Source organism: Mus caroli, unplaced genomic scaffold (genome assembly GCF_978045245.1).
Source record: "Mus caroli unplaced genomic scaffold, Mus_caroli_1 scaffold_8, whole genome shotgun sequence".
Classification (NCBI taxonomy): Eukaryota; Metazoa; Chordata; class Mammalia; order Rodentia; family Muridae; genus Mus; species Mus caroli.
Genome location: NW_028227263.1, coordinates 123,561,132 through 123,578,657, shown reverse-complemented (window position 1 = coordinate 123,578,657; position 17,526 = coordinate 123,561,132). Strand labels below are relative to the sequence as shown.

The 17,526-nt window shown below is 42.1% G+C and overlaps 1 protein-coding gene across 1 annotated transcript in view; it reads left to right on the top strand.

Annotated features, from left to right (window-relative positions):
* The first annotated feature begins 431 nt into the window (after positions 1 to 431).
* The window catches only part of LOC147003447 (NACHT, LRR and PYD domains-containing protein 4E-like), a 40,682-nt gene continuing 23,587 nt past the window's right edge, over positions 432 to 17,526 (top strand). The window contains exons 1-2 of the mRNA XM_085841015.1: positions 432 to 708; positions 11,019 to 12,591. Coding sequence (XP_085697141.1) covers positions 432 to 708; positions 11,019 to 12,591 — 1,850 coding nt within the window. The remainder of the gene's footprint in view (positions 709 to 11,018; positions 12,592 to 17,526) is intronic.

Below are 17,526 nucleotides of genomic sequence, written 5' to 3'. Positions count from 1 at the left end.
TTTTTTTGCCAGTTGTGTTTGGTTCCATCTTTGATCTCTGTGCTGAGCAGCCTCTGGTTCCTGGCCATCAACATAGTCTCAGACATGGGCTCCCTCTCATGGTGTGGGCCTCAAGTTGTACCAGTCACTGGTTGGCCAATCTCAAAAGTTCTAGATCATCATTAACCTAGCACATCTTGCAGGCAATACATCTAGTAGGTTGAAGGTTCTGTGGCTGCACACCCTGCTTGTTACATAAATGCTGAGGACACAGCTTATGTTCCTACACTTGTGCAGCAAACACTTTACCAGCTCTACCACTTCCCTGCTCCTCTCCCCTGTTTTGCTTTGTGCTTAACTCAGCTGCTTGCCTGATTTTCCCACAGATCCCATCTGTTTCTTATTCCTTGTATTCACCTCTCCGAAGACGCATCTCTCTTCCTTAACACACGATGGCATCATTTTTTTCTGATTTTGGCCTTATGTGGTACTTGGAAGAGCTAAACAAGAAAGAATTCATGAAGTTTAAGGAATTACTCCAACAGGAGATTTTGCAGTTGGGGCCGAAACAGATTTCTTGGACAGAAGTGAAGAAGGCATCTCGTGAAGACCTTGCCAAATTACTGTTGAAACATTATGAGGAGAAGCAAGCCTGGGATATGACCTTCAAAATCTTCCAGAAGATGAATAGGAAGGATCTCATGGAGAAGGCAGGAAGAGAGATTGCTGGTGAGTTGGTCAAAGCTGCTTTACAGTGGGTGAGGATCATGCCATAGTTTTGATAACTGTTCCTCATGCCCATCTACCCTAGGGCATTGGGTGTCATGGGATATTCTTCTGCTTGAGAAAGGAGGCAGCTTCATGTAGACACATTAGGTCTAGTCTGTGTATCAAATGTATGAGGGTAGCATGCCCTAACCTATTCAGTTAAACTTCCACCCAGGACATTAATAATGTTCCCCTGAATCTAAACTGGAGCCTTAACTCTATAGTGAAATGGTAATACTGAGAATTTAGGGTAGTAGCAACAGAACACACCAGCAATAAATCATATTTATAGGGTCTAGGAATATGGCTTTGTCTGCTTGCTATGTAAACATGACCGTCTGACTTTGGATCTCAGCAACCACATAAAAGCAAGGCATTGTAGCAAGTGGTCAGTCAGTTTGGCAAGTTTTAAGCCAACTTAAAAAAAATTGTCTCAAAAAAAAAATGAGATAGAGCCAGGCAGTGGTGGCACATGCCTTTAATCCCAGCACTCAGGAGGCAGAGGAGGTGGATTTCTGAGTTCGAGACCAGCCTGGTCTACAGAGTGAGTTCCAGGACAGCCAGAACTATACAGAGAATCCCTGTCTTGAAAAAACAATGAGATTGGGTGCCTACAGAGAACCGTGGCTCTGTTTTCAGAACCTACCTGGTGCTTCACAACCATCCATAACTCCAGTTTCAGGGTATCCAATGCCTTCTTCTGTCCTCTGAGAGCACTGCATAATTCTGGTGTGCATGCGTTCATGCAGACAGAAGCATCTATTCACCCAAATTGAAAACAAATCAATCTTTTAAAAAGCAGAGAGTATTTGAAGAAGATACCAGTGTCAACCTGTGCCCACCCCGTCACCCTCCCACATACATATCACATATGTATTTGAAACAGCTATGTACTACAGTGTGAAGCAGATTTCTCAGTCTATGTTGTGACTGTGGATGTTTTGATTTTAACAAGCAAAATCTTATATATAAAAAAATCCATGTTTTGTGAACATTGTGATATAAGAGTCAGACATGTCTTTATTCTGGTATAAGATAGTATGGCTGCTTTAAGGCTCCATTCATGTCTTTGTCCTTGTGGCTCCATGATAAGCCTGGATGTAGGTTTTTTTTTTTTTTTTTCTAAGCCCAGCCTTCTTGGGATTCACTAGTTGTCTTAGATCTGTAGCTATATGATATTCTTTACTCTTCAGTCTATATTTGTTTAAAGATTGTCTCTGTGCTGTTCTTTATATCCCACCTTCTTCTGGGATTCTAGTTGAGCATATTTAAATCTTCAATTTATAATCAAAATACATAAGAACAGTTAGAAATTATATTATGTACATATGAGAGTAGCTGCATATATGTATGTGCCCCATGTATGGACAGTACCCTTGAAAGCTAGAAATGGACATCAGATCTGGTACTGGACCTAAAGAATGTGGATGATGTCATGTGAATGCTTGGAATTGAACCCAGGTCCTCTTGGTGCTTTTAACCACTCAGCTCTCTTGAATGCCATCATATATATCTTTATACAATAACTTGTATATATCTCCTTTTCTTTTTTTATTAGATATTTTCTTTATTTACATTTCAAATGTTATCCCCTTTCCTAGTTTCCCCTCTGAAAACCCCCTATCCCATATCCCTTTCCCCTGCTCCCCAACTCACCCACTTCCATTCCTGGTCCTGGCATTCCCCTATACTGGGGCATAGAACCTTCACAGGACCAAGGGCTTATCCTCCCATTGATGACCAACTAGGCCATCCTCTGCTACATATATAGCTAGAGCCACAAGTTCCACCATGTGTTTTCTTTGATTGGTGAAGGAGCTCTGGGGAGTACAGGTTAGTTCATATTGTTCCTTCTATGGGTCTTCAGTCCCCTTCAGCTCCCTGGGTATTTCTCTGGCTCCTTCATTGGGGACCTTGTGCTCCATCCAATGGATGACTGTGAGCATCCACTTCTGTATTTGCCAGGCACTAGCAGAGCCTCACAAGAGACAGCTATATCAGGCTCCTGTCAGCAGGCTCTTGACATCTGCCTTGTGTCTGGGTTTGGTGGTTGTTAATGGGGTGGATCCCCAAGTGGGGCAGTCTCTGGATGGTCATTCCTTCAGGCTCTGCTCCAAACATTGTCTCTGTAACTCCTTCCATGGGTATTATGTTCCCCCTTCTAAGAAGGAACAAAGTATCCACACTTTGGTCTTCCTTCTTCTTGAGTTTCATGTGTTTTGCAAATTGCATCTTAGGTATTCTAAGTTTCTGGGCTAATATCCACTTATCAGTAAGTGCATATCATGTGTGTTCTTTTGTGATTGGGTTACCTCACTCAGGATGATATCCTCCAGATACATCCATTTGCCTAAGAATTTCATAAATTCATTGTTTTTAACTGCTGAGTAGTACTCCATTGTGTAAATGTACCACATTTTCTGTATCCATTTTTTTGTTGAGGGACATCTGGGTTCTTTCCAGCTTCTGGCTATTATAAGTAAAGCTGCTATGAACATAGTGGAGCACGTGTTCTTATTACAAGTTAGAACATCTTCTGGGTATATACCCAGTAGAGGTATTGCTGGATCTTCCGGTAATACTATGTCCAATTTTCTGCAAAACTGATTTCCAGAGTGGTTGTACATGCTTGCAATCCCACCAACAATGGAGGAGTGTTCCTCTTTCTCCATATCCTTGCCAGCATCTGCTGTCACATGAATTTTTGATCTTAGCCATTCTGACTGGCGTGAGGTGGAATCTCATGGTTGTTTTGATTTGCATTCCCCTGATGATTAAGGATGTTGAACATTTTTTCAGGTACCTCTCAGCCCTTCGGTATTTCAATTGAGAATTCTTTGTTTAGCTCTGTACCCCATTTTTAAAATAGGGTTATTTGATTTTCTGGAGTCCAACTTCTTGAGATCTTTGTATATATTGGATATTATTCCCCTATCAGATTTAGGATTGGTAAAGATCCTTTCCCAATCTGTTGGTGGCCTTTTTGTCTTATTGACAGTGTTTTTTGCCTTACAGAAGCTTTGGAATTTTATGAGCTACCGTTTGTCAATTCTTGATCTTACTGCACAAGACATTGCTCTTCTGTTCAGGAAATTTTCCCCTGTGTCCATATATCTTTGAGGCTTTTCTCCACTTTCTCCTCTATAAGTTTCAGAGTCTCTGGTTTTATGTGGAGTTCCTTGATCCACTTAGACTTGAGCTTTGTAAAAGGAGATAAGAATGGATCAATTCTCATTCTTCTACATGACAACCACCAGTTGTGCCAGCACCATTTGTTAATAAAGCTGTCTTTTTTCCACTGGATGGTTTTAGCTCCCTTGTCAAAGATCAAGTGACCATAGGTGTGTGGGTTCATTTCTGGGTCTTCAATTCCATTCCATTGATCTACCTGTCTGTCTCTGTACCAGTACTATGCAGTTTTTATCACAATTGCTCTGTAGTACAGCTTGATGTCCGGCATGGTGATTCCCCCAGAGGTTCTTTTATTGTTGAGAATATTTTTTGCTATCCAAGTTTTTTTGTTATTCCAGATGAATTTGCAAATTGCCCTTTCTAATTCATTGAAGAATTGAGTTGGACTATTGATGGGGATTGCATTGAATCTGTAGATTGCTTTTGGCAAGATAGCCATTTTTACTATATTGATCCTGCCAATCCATGAGTATGGGTGATCTCTCCATCTTCTGAGATCTTTGATTTCTTTCTTCAGAGACTTGAAGTTCTTATCATACAGATCTTTCACTTTCTTAGTTATAGTCACACCCAGGTATTTTATATTATTTGTGATTATTGTGAAGGGTGTTGTTTTCCTAATTTCTTTCTCAGCCTATTTATCCTTTGTGTAGAGAAAGGCCACTGATTTGTTTGAGTTAGTTTTATATCCAGCTTCTGCGCTGAAGCTGTTTATCAGGTTTAGGAGTTCTCTGGTGGAATTTTTAGGGTCATGTATATATACTATCATATCATATGCAAAAAGTGATATTTTTGACATCTTTCTTTCCAATTTGATCTCCTTTTGTTATCGAACTGCTCTGGCTAGGACTTCAAGTACTAAATTGAATAGATAGGGAGAAAGTGGGCAGCCTTGTCTAGTCCCTGATTTTAGTGGGACTGCTTCAAGTTTCTCTCCATTTAGTTTGATGTTGGCTACTGGTTTGCTATATATTGCTTTTATTGTGTTTCAGAATGGGCCTTGAATTCCTGATCTTTCCAAGACTTTTAACATGAATGCCCGTTGGATTTTGTCAAATGCTTTTTCAGCATCTAAGGAGATGATCATGTGGTTTTTGTCTTTGAGTTTGTTTATATAGTGGATTACATTGATGGATTTCCGTATATTAAACCATCCCTGAATCCCTGGCATGAAGCCTACTTAGTCATGACAGATGATCTTTTTGATGTGTTCTTGGATTCGGTTTGCGAGGATTTTATTGAGTATTTTTGAATCAATATTCATAAGGGAAATTGTTTTAAAGTTCTCCTTCTTTGTTGGGTCTTTGTGTGGTTTAGGTACCAGAGTAATTGTGGCTTCATAGCATGAATTGGGTGGAGTACCTTCTGTTTCTATTTTGTGAAATAGTTTGAGGATAATGGGAATTAGGTCTTCTTTGAAGGTCTGACTCTGCACTAAACCCATCTGGTCCTGGGCTTTTTTGGTTGGAAGACTATTAATGACTATTATATTTCTTTAGGGGATATGGGACTGTTCATATCATTAATCTGACCTGGATTTAACTTTTGTACCTGGTATCTGTCTAGTAAATTCTCCATTTCATCCAGGTTATCCACTCTTGTTGAGTATAGCATTTTGTAGTAGGATATGATGGTTCTTTGGATTTCCTCAGGATCTGTTGTTATGTATCCCTTTTCATTTCTGATTTTGTTAATTAGGATACTATCCCTGTGCCCTCTAGTTAGTCTGGCTAAAGGTTTATCTATCTTGTTGATTTTCTCAAAGAACCAGCACCTGGTTTGGTTGATTCTTTGAATAGTTCTCTTTGTTTCCACTTGGTTGATATCAGCCCTGGGTTTGCTTATTTCCTGCCATCTACACCTCTTGAGTGATTTTGCTTCCTTTTGTTCTAGAGCTTTTAGGTGTACTGTCAAGCTGCTAGCATATGCTCTCTCTAGTTTCTTTTTGGAGGCACTCAGAGTTATGAGTTTTCCTCTTAAGAATTGCTTTCATTGTGTCCCATAAGTTTGGCTATGTTGTGGCTTCATTTTCAGTAAACTCTAAAAAGTCTTTAATTTCTTTATTTCTTCCTTGACCAAGTTATCATTGAGTAGAGTGTTGTTTAGCTTCCTTGTCAATGTTGGCTTTCTATTATTCATGTTGTTATTGAAGATCTGCCTTAGTCTCTGGTGATCTGATAGGATGCATGGGACAATTTCAACATTTTTGTAACTGTTGAGGCCTGTTTTATGACCAATTATATGGTCAATTTTAGAGAAGGTACCATGAGGTATTGTGAAGAAGATAGATCTTTTTGTTTTAGGGTACAATGTTCTCTAGATATCTGTTAAATCCATGTGTTTCATAACTTCTATTAGTTTCACTGTGTCTTTGTTTAGTTTCTGTTTCCAGGATCTGTCTGTTCATGAGAGTGGGTTGCTAAAGTCTCCCACTACTATTCTATGCTTAAAAAATGTGTGCTTTGAGCTTCACTAAAGTTTCTTTAATGAATATGGATTCCCCTGCATTTGTAGCATAGATATTCAGAATTGAGAATTCAGTGTGGAAGATTTTACCTTTGATGAGCATGAAGTGCCTCTTCTTGTCTTTTATGATAACTTTGGGATCAAAGTCGATTTTATTAGGTATTAGAATGGCTACTCCAGCTTGTTTCTTCAGACCAGTGCTTGGAAAAATGTTTTCCAGCCTTTTACTCTGAGGCAGTGTCTGTCTTTGTCCCTGAGGTGGGTTTCCTGTATGCAACAAAATGTTGGGTCTCATTTATGTAGCCAGTCTGTTAGTATATGTCTTTTTACTGGGGAATTGAGTCCATTGATATTAAGAGATTTTAAGGAAAAGTAATTGTTACTTCCTGTTATTTTTGTTGTTAGAGTTGGGATTCTGTTCTTGCGGCTATCTTCTTTTAGGTTTGTTGAAGGATTACTTTCTTGCTTTTTCTAGGATGTCATTTCCCTTCTTGTGTTGGAGTTTTCCTGTTATTATCCTTTGAAGGGCTGGATTCGTGGAAAGTTATTGTGTGATTTTGGTTTTGTCATGGAATACTTTGTTTTCTCCATCTATGCTAATTGAAAGTTTTGGTATGTATAGTACCCTGGGCTGGCATTTGTGTTCTCTTAGGGTCTGTATAACATCTGTCCAGGATCTTATGGCTTGTATAGTCTCTGGTGAGAAATCTCGTGTAATTCTGATAGTTCTGCCTTTATATGTTACTTGATCTTTTTCCCTTAATGCTTTTAATATTCTATCCTTATTTAGTGGATTTGTTGTTCTGATTATTATGTGTCGGGAGGAATTTCTTTTCTGGCCCAGTCTATTTGGAGTTCTGTAGGCTTCTTGTATGTTCATGGGCATCTCTTTTTTTAGGTTAGGGAAGTTTTTTTCTATAATTTTGTTGAAGATATTTACTGGCCCTTTAAGTTGAAAATCTTCATTCTCTTCTATATCAATTATCCTTAGGTTTGGTCTTCTCATTGCATTCTGGATTTCTTGGATGTTTTGAGTTAGGATCTTTTTTCATTTTGCATTTTCTTTGATTGTTGTGTCCATGTTTTCTATAGAATCTTCTGCACCTGAGATTCTCTCTTCCATCTCTTGAATTCTGTTCCTGATGCTAGTATCTATGGTTCTTGATTTCTTTCCTAGGATTTCTATCTACAGAATTGTCTCCCCTTGTGATTTCTTTATTGTTTCTACTTCCATTTTTAGTTCCTGTTTGGTAGTGTTTTCCTATACTCTTTAAGCGATTTTTGTGTTTCCTCTTTAAGGGCTTCTTGCTGTTTACATGTATTTTCCTTTATTTCTTTAAGGGAGTTATTTATTTCCTCCTTAAAGTCCTCCATCATCATCATGAGAAGTGACTTTAGATCCATATCTTTCTTTTCTGGTGTGATGGTGTATCCAGGAATTGCTGTGGTGGGAGAGTTTGGTTCTGATTTTGCCAAGTAACCTTGGTTTCTGTCGTTTCTGTTGCTTGCCTCCTGCCATCTGATTATCTCAAGTGCTTGCTGCCCTCAATATATCTGATTGGAGCCTGTCCTTCCTATAATCCCAGGTGATTCAGGACTCTTCAGAGTCCAGCTTTCTCTGTGATCCTGTGTTTCCAGGCTTCTGTGAATCTGAGATTCTGTGTGTGTCAGAGTTCTTGGCAGTCAAGTTTCCTCTGAGATCCTGGTGTGACCAAGCTCCTGTTATCCTGAGATCCTGGAATCCTAAGAGCCTGGGCATGTTACAGCACCTGGAAGTGGTGTCTTTTCTGGGAACTGTGGGGCTGTCTGGTGTGTTCAAAACCAAGGTGTACCAGCACAGATTAGAAGGAACCCAGGCTGCTGGTCAGGCAGGGCTCCCGTGTCCTTGCTCCTGCTGTCACAGGCTTGTCACAGTTGATTTGGAACAGATGTTGTGTTCCACTCACCTGTGATCCTAAGATGTGTGGAGAGTCCTCTGGGGACCATGGGACCATCTGCCGAGTTTGTGTCCAAGGTGACCTGGAGCTGGCGCTGACCAGAGGGCCTCCTTTTCTTTTCAAAAAGTCTATACTTTAGTTTGGCTTTTGTTTCTCACGGTCCTTAGGCCCTTCATTCCCTGTCCATATATTTCTTATATGGACTTATTCACTTTATATACTGCTCACTGCCCCCTCCCAGTCACCCTCTCCCACAATCCTTCCCTATCACCCTTTTTTTCTTCTCCTCTCTTTGAGTTGGGGACAGGTTCAGAGGTTCAGTCCAGTATCTTCAAGGCAGGAAGCATGGCAGTGACCAAGCAGACGTGGGACTGGAGGAGCAGAGAGTTCCATCTCTTATCCCAAAGGCAGCTAGCAGAAAACTCACTTCCAGGCAACTAGGACAAGGGTATTAAGGCCCATACCCACAGTAACACACGTACTCCAACAAGGCTACACTTCCTAATTGTGCCACTATGTAGGCCAAGCATATACAAACCATCACATCTGTAGACATGATAAATTTTGGGTTAAAATTTTTGTGGGTGGGTTGGTGTCTCTATTGCTTTACTGAAGTTCCTGTCTGGATATAGGAAGTAGCCTACCCATATCCAGGTTCCATGTCCCCAATGTAGTGATCACAGCTAAGATCACCCCCATTGATTCTTGTGCATCTCCCTTGTCCCAGGCTGTGTCTAGTCCTGGAGATGCCCCCCACCTCCTCACCCCCATCAGTTGCAGATTTCCATTCATTTTCATGGCCATATGGCCATATCTCCTATCCTCCCCCTGAACCCCCCCCCCATTTCCCTCCCCATCTCCCTTCCCTCCAGTTCTCTCCCTGCATCTGCCTCTCATGACTATTTTATTATCCCTTCTAAGTGAAATTCAAGCTTCTGTGCTTAGGCCTTCCTTCTTGTTTAGCTTCTTTGGTTCTGTGGAGTGTACCATGGTACCTGTATTTTATGGCTGTATTTTATCCACTTTTAAGTGAGTACATACGATGATGCCCTTTGGGAACTGGACTATCTTACTCAACATAATATTCTCAAGTTCCACCTATTTGCCTGAATAATTCATGATGTCTTGGTTTTTAATAGCTGAATAGTATTCCATTGTGTAGATGTACCACATTTTCTGTATCCATTCTTTAGTTGCAGGACAGCTAGGTTGGTTTCCAGTTTCTGGCTATTATGAATTCTCTTCCTGTTGCAGAGTTAGGGTCAGCCCATTCTCAGATAAGAATTTCCTGACACTCAGAGCAATGCTACTGTGCTCCAGGGTCAGTGAAAGTCTTCTCATATTAACTAGCGTTGTTCTGGGTCTACAGCTTACCAACTTCTAAAAACACACATCATAAGGGGGCTGAAGAAATGACTCCGTGACTAGGAGCATATCCCACTCTTGCAGAGGACCTGAGTGTGTGTCTGTTGGGGGGCGGTGCCAGGCTGTTGGGATGCACAGAGACACTGCTTCATGGGGTGGGAAAGCCAGAGCTGGTTTGTGGGTCCCCAAGCCTTCAGTAAGGCCACAGGGTTCTCTTAATCTTGGACATCTAGGCGCCACTGGGAGTCTTGAAAGAGCAGAGAATGGAGTCAGGTCAGAGGGCTGAGAGCAGCATCTAGCCTGGGACAGGGGTGGAGGATGTAAGGGGGAACTCTGGTTTATCCCGGTGGGGTGATTGTCCTCAGCTTGGCAGAGGCAGGCTTAGTGGCTGTTGTGGCTGGGAGCACAGAGGTCTTCTATGGGAGAATTAAGTTGTGGCTCTGTAGTCAAATGCCTTCTTCATGGCTCCCTACTGCAGATCTTGATGAAAGAGACACTCTGTGGTTCTAATCAGCTTATTGGTTGTTCATGGTGGAAAATGGATGCATAATGTGCCATACCTACTTCTCAGTGTAGACCTGAGAATTAAATATCTTATGGGAGGAGAAATGTCTGGAAAGGGAAGCCTATTGGCTCAACCCTCTGGGCCTAGGTACCTCATTAGCATGGAGAACTCTGTTTTGGGCCTACATGACCATAGGACACATTTCTTTTATATAAGGAGTGTGGTCCAAGTTCCAAGTCAAGAGTCTGCCAGGGGACAGGGAGTCACCTAAGCCTCAGGTGTGTGCCCACTGAGTCTCTGGGTCTCAACCTGCTCTATCTTACCAAATTTCCTGGCATGGTTTTACTATCCAACATATGAGTTCAATCCCCAGCACCTATGGGGAGCTGCTCATGGACTGTTGTGAATCCAGCTAGGGGAGGAGAGAGTGGATTTAACACTTCTGACCTCCACAGGAATCCACCAACATACACATAGTTAAAAATAAACACTTTTGCTGAGCGGTGGTGGTGCACACCTTTAATCCCAGCACTCAGGAGGCAGAGGCAGGCAGATTTCTGAGTTTGAGGCCAGCCTGGTCTACAAAGTGAGTTCCAGAACAGCCAGAGCTATACAGAGAAACCCTGTCTCAAAACGACGACAACAACAACAACAACAACAACAACAAACAAAACAATAAACAAATAAATACTTTTAAAGAATACATTCTGAGAATTAAAATGTCTAGGTCAGACTCTGTGTGGATGAATGTTTAACTTAACGTTGATATGTTGTGGACTTTTTTTCCCTTGTGCTCACTGACTCAGGACACTCAAAGTTATATCAAGCTCATTTGAAGAAGAAGCTGACCCATGATTATGCCAGAAAGTTTAACATCAAAGATAAAGATTCCCTTAAGCAGAAATTTACCCAGGATGACTGTGATCATTTTGAGAACCTTCTCATATCAAAGATGACTGGAAAGAAGCCACACATGGTGTTCCTGCAAGGAGTGGCAGGAATTGGCAAGTCACTGATGTTGACAAAGTTAATGCTTGCATGGTCAGAAGGCATGGTGTTTCAGAACAAATTCTCCTATATCTTCTACTTCTGCTGTCAAGATGTGAAGAAGATGAAGAGAGCAAGCCTGGCAGAATTGATCTCCAAAGAGTGGCCCAACGCCTCAGCTCCCATAGAGGAGATCCTATCCCAACCCAAGAAACTCTTATTTGTCATCGACAGCTTGGAAGTGATGGAATGTGATATGTCTGAACGGGAGTCGGAGCTGTGTGATACCTGCACGGAGAAGCAGCCAGTGAATATCCTGCTGAGCAGTTTGCTCAGGAGGAAGATGCTCCCCGAATCCTCTTTCCTCATCTCTGCTACCCCAGAGACTTTTGAGAAAATAGAGGACAGGATTGAGTGCACAAATGTAAAAATGATGGCAGGATTCAATGAGAGCAATATTAAGATGTATTTCTACAGCTTGTTCCAAGATAGGAACAGAACCCAGGAAATCTTCAGTTTGGTGAGAGAAAATGAGCAGCTGTTCTCTGTATGTCAAGTCCCTGTGCTCTGCTGGATGGTGGCTACTTGTCTAAAAAAAGAGATAGAGAAGGGAAGAGACCCAGTCTCAATCTGCCGACGTACCACCTCCCTGTATACCACTTACATCTTCAATTTGTTCATCGCCCAAAGTGCCCAATATCCAAGTAAGAAAATCCAAGAGCAGCTGCAGGGCTTGTGTTCTCTGGCCGCTGAGGGCATGTGGACTGACACATTTGTGTTTGGTGAGGAAGCTCTCAGGAGAAATGGGATCATGGACTCTGATATCTCCACACTACTGGACGTAAGGATCCTTGAAAAGAGCAAGGAATCTGAAAAATCTTACATTTTCCTCCACCCATCTATCCAGGAGGTCTGTGCTGCCATCTTTCATCTGCTCAAGAGCCATGTGGACCACCCTAGCCAGGATGTTAAAAGTATAGAGGCACTCATATTTACATTTCTAAAGAAAGTCAAAGTACAGTGGAATTTTTTTGGCTCTTTCATCTTTGGCCTTTTACATGAATCAGAACAAAAAAAGCTAGAGGCGTTTTTTGGCTGCCAGTTGTCCCAGGAAATAAAGCATCAGTTGTATCAGTGCCTAGAAACCATAAGTGGCAATGAAGAGCTTCAAGAACAGATAGATGGCATGAAGCTGTTTTACTGTCTGTTTGAGATGGACGATGAAGCCTTCTTAGCACAAGTTATGAACTGTATGAAACAGATTAAATTTGTGGCTAAGGATTATTCTGATGTTATTGTTGCTGCCCACTGCTTACAACACTGTTCTACACTGAAGAAACTATCCTTTTCAACCCAGAATGTCCTGAGTGAAGGTCAAGAACACAGCTATACGTGAGTCCATTCACTCTTTCCTTTCTGTCCCCTTTTCAGAATCTGACCCTGTGTATCAGTGATTTATACAGACAGATTCAAAACTCACCCATACTAACTAATAGTGAGTGGTGGGCCTACAAACCGCACACACACACACAACAACAACAACAAAACCTCAACAGGTTGTGTGTGTGTGTATGCATGTACATAAACATGTACATATAAAATGATAAAAAGGTTGTCACCTTGAGAGTTTAGAGTGCACCACAAGGACAGGGGAGGGAAAGGGATGTAATTCTATTTCAATTAAACATTTTAAAAAATAAATTTAAAAACAAAGTAGAGCTTTTAAAGGGGGAAAATAACAAATTCACCTTTTTGGTCAATAGCTTCCATTTATTTTAAGATTCATTTTTATTTTATGTGTATGTGGCTGCATGTTAGTATGCACACATGTGGAGATGGCCTCAGTGGCATCCGATCCCCTGGAACTATAGCTAACTGCCAGATGTGGGTTCTGGGATCCAAATTCTTATTCTCTGAAGAAAGATGAACACTCTTAACACTTGAACTGTCTCCAGTCCAACAGGTTCCATTTTGAGCCCTAGATTGACTCTTTGAAAGATATACTATTTGATCTTATTAATATTTATTTTTTCATAATTGTTTTGAGACAGGATCTCACTATGTAGCTGTGGCAAGTCTGGAACTCTGATATCCACCTGCCTGTCTACAGAGTCCTGGAACTAAAGGCATGTGCCTCCATGCCTGAGTATGTTTCTTAATTATTAGTTGTGCATTTATATGGAGTAGCAGTATCGCATCAGTTCATATGTACAGGGGCCCAGGAAGTAGTTCAGTTCGCAGAGTATTGCCTGCTATACTGCACATGTCCAGGATTTGTTCCCCAGCATCATATAACTGAGTATAGTGGTGCATGTCTGTAATCCAAGTTCTCAGATAGTGGAGCCAAGTCAGAAACTCAGGGTCATCATTGCTTATATATAGCAAGTGCAGGAGAGGCCTATAATACATAACACAGTGTATATAAGGAGTACAAAATATTACTTAAACTGAGCCAGGGAAGGGGAGGGTCTCATGCTTGTAACCCCAGCATTCAGGGAACTGAGGCAAGAAGTTCTCTGAGCATCTTAAACTAGTCTGGGCCACATACAAAGTGGGTTCCAGGTGCATCTGGTCTAAAGAGTGAGATTCTGTCTCCAAAAACAAAACCCACAAGCAAACAAACAACAAAAAATACATGTGTATAATTTATGATCTCTTGACACATTTTTCCATCCTGAGAATAGAGCCCATGTCATCATATATACTAGGCTAGCACTTCACCAGGAATTGCAGCCCCAATTCATTTTTTTTTTTGAGACGTGGTTTAGCTTTCCAGTCATTCTGTAATCAAAGATGGCCTTGAACTTCTGATCTTTCTACAGCAATAGAATACCCTAAGTTGACTGTTTTAGGAGCCCTGGAATCTATCCTTAAGACTTTCCTTTTCTTAGTTATAGTGGTCTTGTTAACAAAGCAGCAATGATGTTAGCCCACCATACTGTGAGCATGGAGTGGGATGGTGTATGTCCTGTGTGTGTTTCTGCCCTTCTGAGATATGAGCATCCCACTCAGACTCTCTCTCAGCCTCCTAGTTGCAAACTGCCTTGTAAACATTAAGTGTTGTGGGGAATATGGGGATGGCTCAGTTGCTGCACAAGTATGAGAACTTCAGTTTCATCCCCTGGATCCACATTTATTTTAAAAACGCTGTGCCTAGCAGCATGCACCTACAATCCTAACACTAAAGAGGTAGAGTCATGGCTTCCATATGCAGGCACATACATGCACACACATGCATAAGTGCATGTATTCACAAACATATACACACAAAAACATGTACTAAATTGACTCATTTCATACTCAGAAACATGTAAGGTGAGCTGTCAAGATGGCTCAGCGGATAAAAGGTGCCTCACCTCTGATGACCTAAGTTCTATTCCTTAGACCACAGAGTAGGAAAACTGATTGCTGCAAGTTGTCCTTTGACCTGCACACACGTGATATGGCATGCAAGCACAGTAAGAAATGTGACAAGGCAAATTTGATTATCCTGTTAGACACGAGGAAAGTAGGCAGAGAGGTCACATATATTATCCAAGATACATACTGAGTAAACAGTGGTATCTGAAGCTTGAGCCAGGAGATCCTTGCTCAGGTTTGACTCAGGGACTCTGGAACCCTGCCTCATGTTTCATTCTAAAACTACCAAGGTTAACTGTAAGGCAGGATTTCTCAAGTTCAACACTGCCAAGTGCTCTGCATTTGTTGCCTATTCCCTGGACAGCTCTCTGCCTGACCTTACCTGTTCTTGGGGATTTTGGGTGAGTTGGCGCAGAGTCACTGACACAGACTCTGGAAGCAGTTGAGAAATGCTGCAGCAAGCTCATCTGAGCACTGCTGCAAACTCCTTTAATACCCTCCACCCAAGCCCCCATTGGTCTCAAGTATCTGTTCTAAACAGCAGTTCCCATCTGGCTGGCACTGCTTGTACCAGCAATCCTTGCTCTCTCATACAGTCCTCAATTTGGTCCTCCTGCATGCAGATGCATGGCCCCCGGTGTTGATAGTTTCCTGCAGTTCCTGCTATATATCCACCATATCCACCCTTTTGTTTTTAGCCTAGTGGGAACCTGGGTGCCACTGCCTCGACATTGTTGACCCCGCTCAGAGGATTCCCAGGATACTGAACTGTGCCTGTCTTAAGTTGTCCTGTCTTCCAGGATCTTACCCATCACTGACTACCAGCCCTAAAAGAGGCATGTCACACTCCAGAGGCATGTCACACAAGGGGGAGATGAGGAAAAGCCTACATGGTGGTTTCACAGATCTCTGCTTGATCACTTCCTTGGGGGGTGGCGGGTGCAATCAGGATTTTTTAGAGTCATCAGCCCCTGGAGGATTGCCTTATTTATGGAACACCGCATGGAGATATGCTGTGAGAGACACTTAAATAAAATAATTATTAGTATGAAAATTCTTCTCATCATAGCATTAGTGTCTATCCACAAGGTGTCAAACAGCCTCTTAATATTGTCCCATTAAAGAGACAGCCACCCTTTAGGAGAGTAAGGGGCATAAATTAAGACAATTAGAGGTACCACACAAATTCCAATTGCTCATAGTGGGGTCATATTAGAATCTAATGGGATCCCTGTTAACATAAGGAGTAATATTGGAAGCATCATGTGAGGTAAATGTCCACATACCAAGTGTGAGGTTAGATGACCATATTGGGTAGTCCCTGGTGAATTTTATACCTAGTGCAGGCTGGTATAAAATTCCAGGGATAGGAATAGCCAAGGGATAGGAAGTCCTACGAAAGTGGGCATTTGAGGGACCCTTGGACAGTGAGGCAGGGGTGGGCATGATATGCTTGGGGGATCCTTTGGGCATTTATAATCAGTAAGGGGAACGTGAAGTTCCATGCCTAACATGGTGCCATAGGTTAGATTACCATGAAAGTTCCTCGTGGTCATATTGTGTAGTTGGATACAAGAGCCGACTGAGGAGACATTAGGTGGTAGAGAATTTCCTCTGTGGGCCAAGTGCCCTCTAATTGTTGTGTAGTAGTGACTGAGTCCATGAAGGACAAACCCAAACTCACGTTGGAAGAGAAAAGAACAGGATAGGCTGGGGAGTTAGCTGCCACAGGCAAAAGAATGGGGGCAAGGGCATCAAAACTCAAAGCTCATCGACCCTCCCAGGCTGAAGAAAACTAATAAACACAGTATGTACATTATGTCTCCATATCCTGGTCTTCTTCTGGCTCCTTCATTGCCCCCCCGCTCCATAGCCAGGCCAACATTACTTGAGGGTACCCATATTGGCACAGTTGTGTCCTGGGGGAAACACAAGCATAACCTTGCCCCCTTGTCAGAAGTGGAGCAGACAGTTGCCATTGACAGGTTATTGGGTTCCTCCATCTAACTAATGGGAGGGGAGCATCCCTCGGCGGCAAAAATGCCCAATGTTTGTAAGCTAGCAGGACTCATCCCTTTCTCATCTAAGGAAAGAAAGTTCGCATGGAACAGGAACTCCACCAAGGCTAGGTGCGAATCTCTTTTGGATTCTGAGGAGGTAGCCCTAGCAAGTGTTCCCTTCAAGGAACGATTTGCTCTTTCTGTGCTTGCCTGGCCTTGAGGATTATAGGGTATCCCAAAGGAGTGACTGATCCTCCATGAGGATAGGAAGGCGCTGAACTTCTGAGATGAGTAAGCAGGTCATTGTCAGTCTTGAGTGCCCAAGGTGCTCCCATTACCAGCATTGTTGATTTCATGGCCTTAATAACATGAGAGGCCTTTTCACCTGCCATTGCCACAGCATCTACAAAGGCTGAGCAAGTATCTACCACAATATGTACATACCTAAGATTACCAAAGGGTGGGTAATGAGTGACACCCATTTGCCAGGTTGCACTGGGGAGTAGACCTCTAGGGTTAAGTCCTGATCTGCCAAGGGGACACAGTGGTGAAGAGGTGTGCAAGTTGCACAGGACCTTGCAAGATGTTTACATTGGGACATAGGCAATTCGAGCAAGGGCTTATGTAAATTCTGAGGAGAAAGGTGAAATTGCTGGTGTAACATTCTGGCTTGTTCTAGCAATTCTATGTCTACAGCCATAATCAGGGCATCAGTTCTCTCATTTCCTTCTGCTAGTATGCCAGGCAGTTTAGAATGTGATCTTATGTGTGAGATGAACCAGGGATGTGCCCTACTCTCAAGAGCATCCTGGATAGATTGCATGCAGACATGTATATAGGGTTATGTTGGTCAACTCTATGTCACTACTGTGTTTGTATGCAGTCTCCTCCTCTCTATATTGTTCCTTAAAGTTAGATGCATTATCTTACCCTGTTGTGGGAGTGGGGAGGGTAGGTGATAACCCCA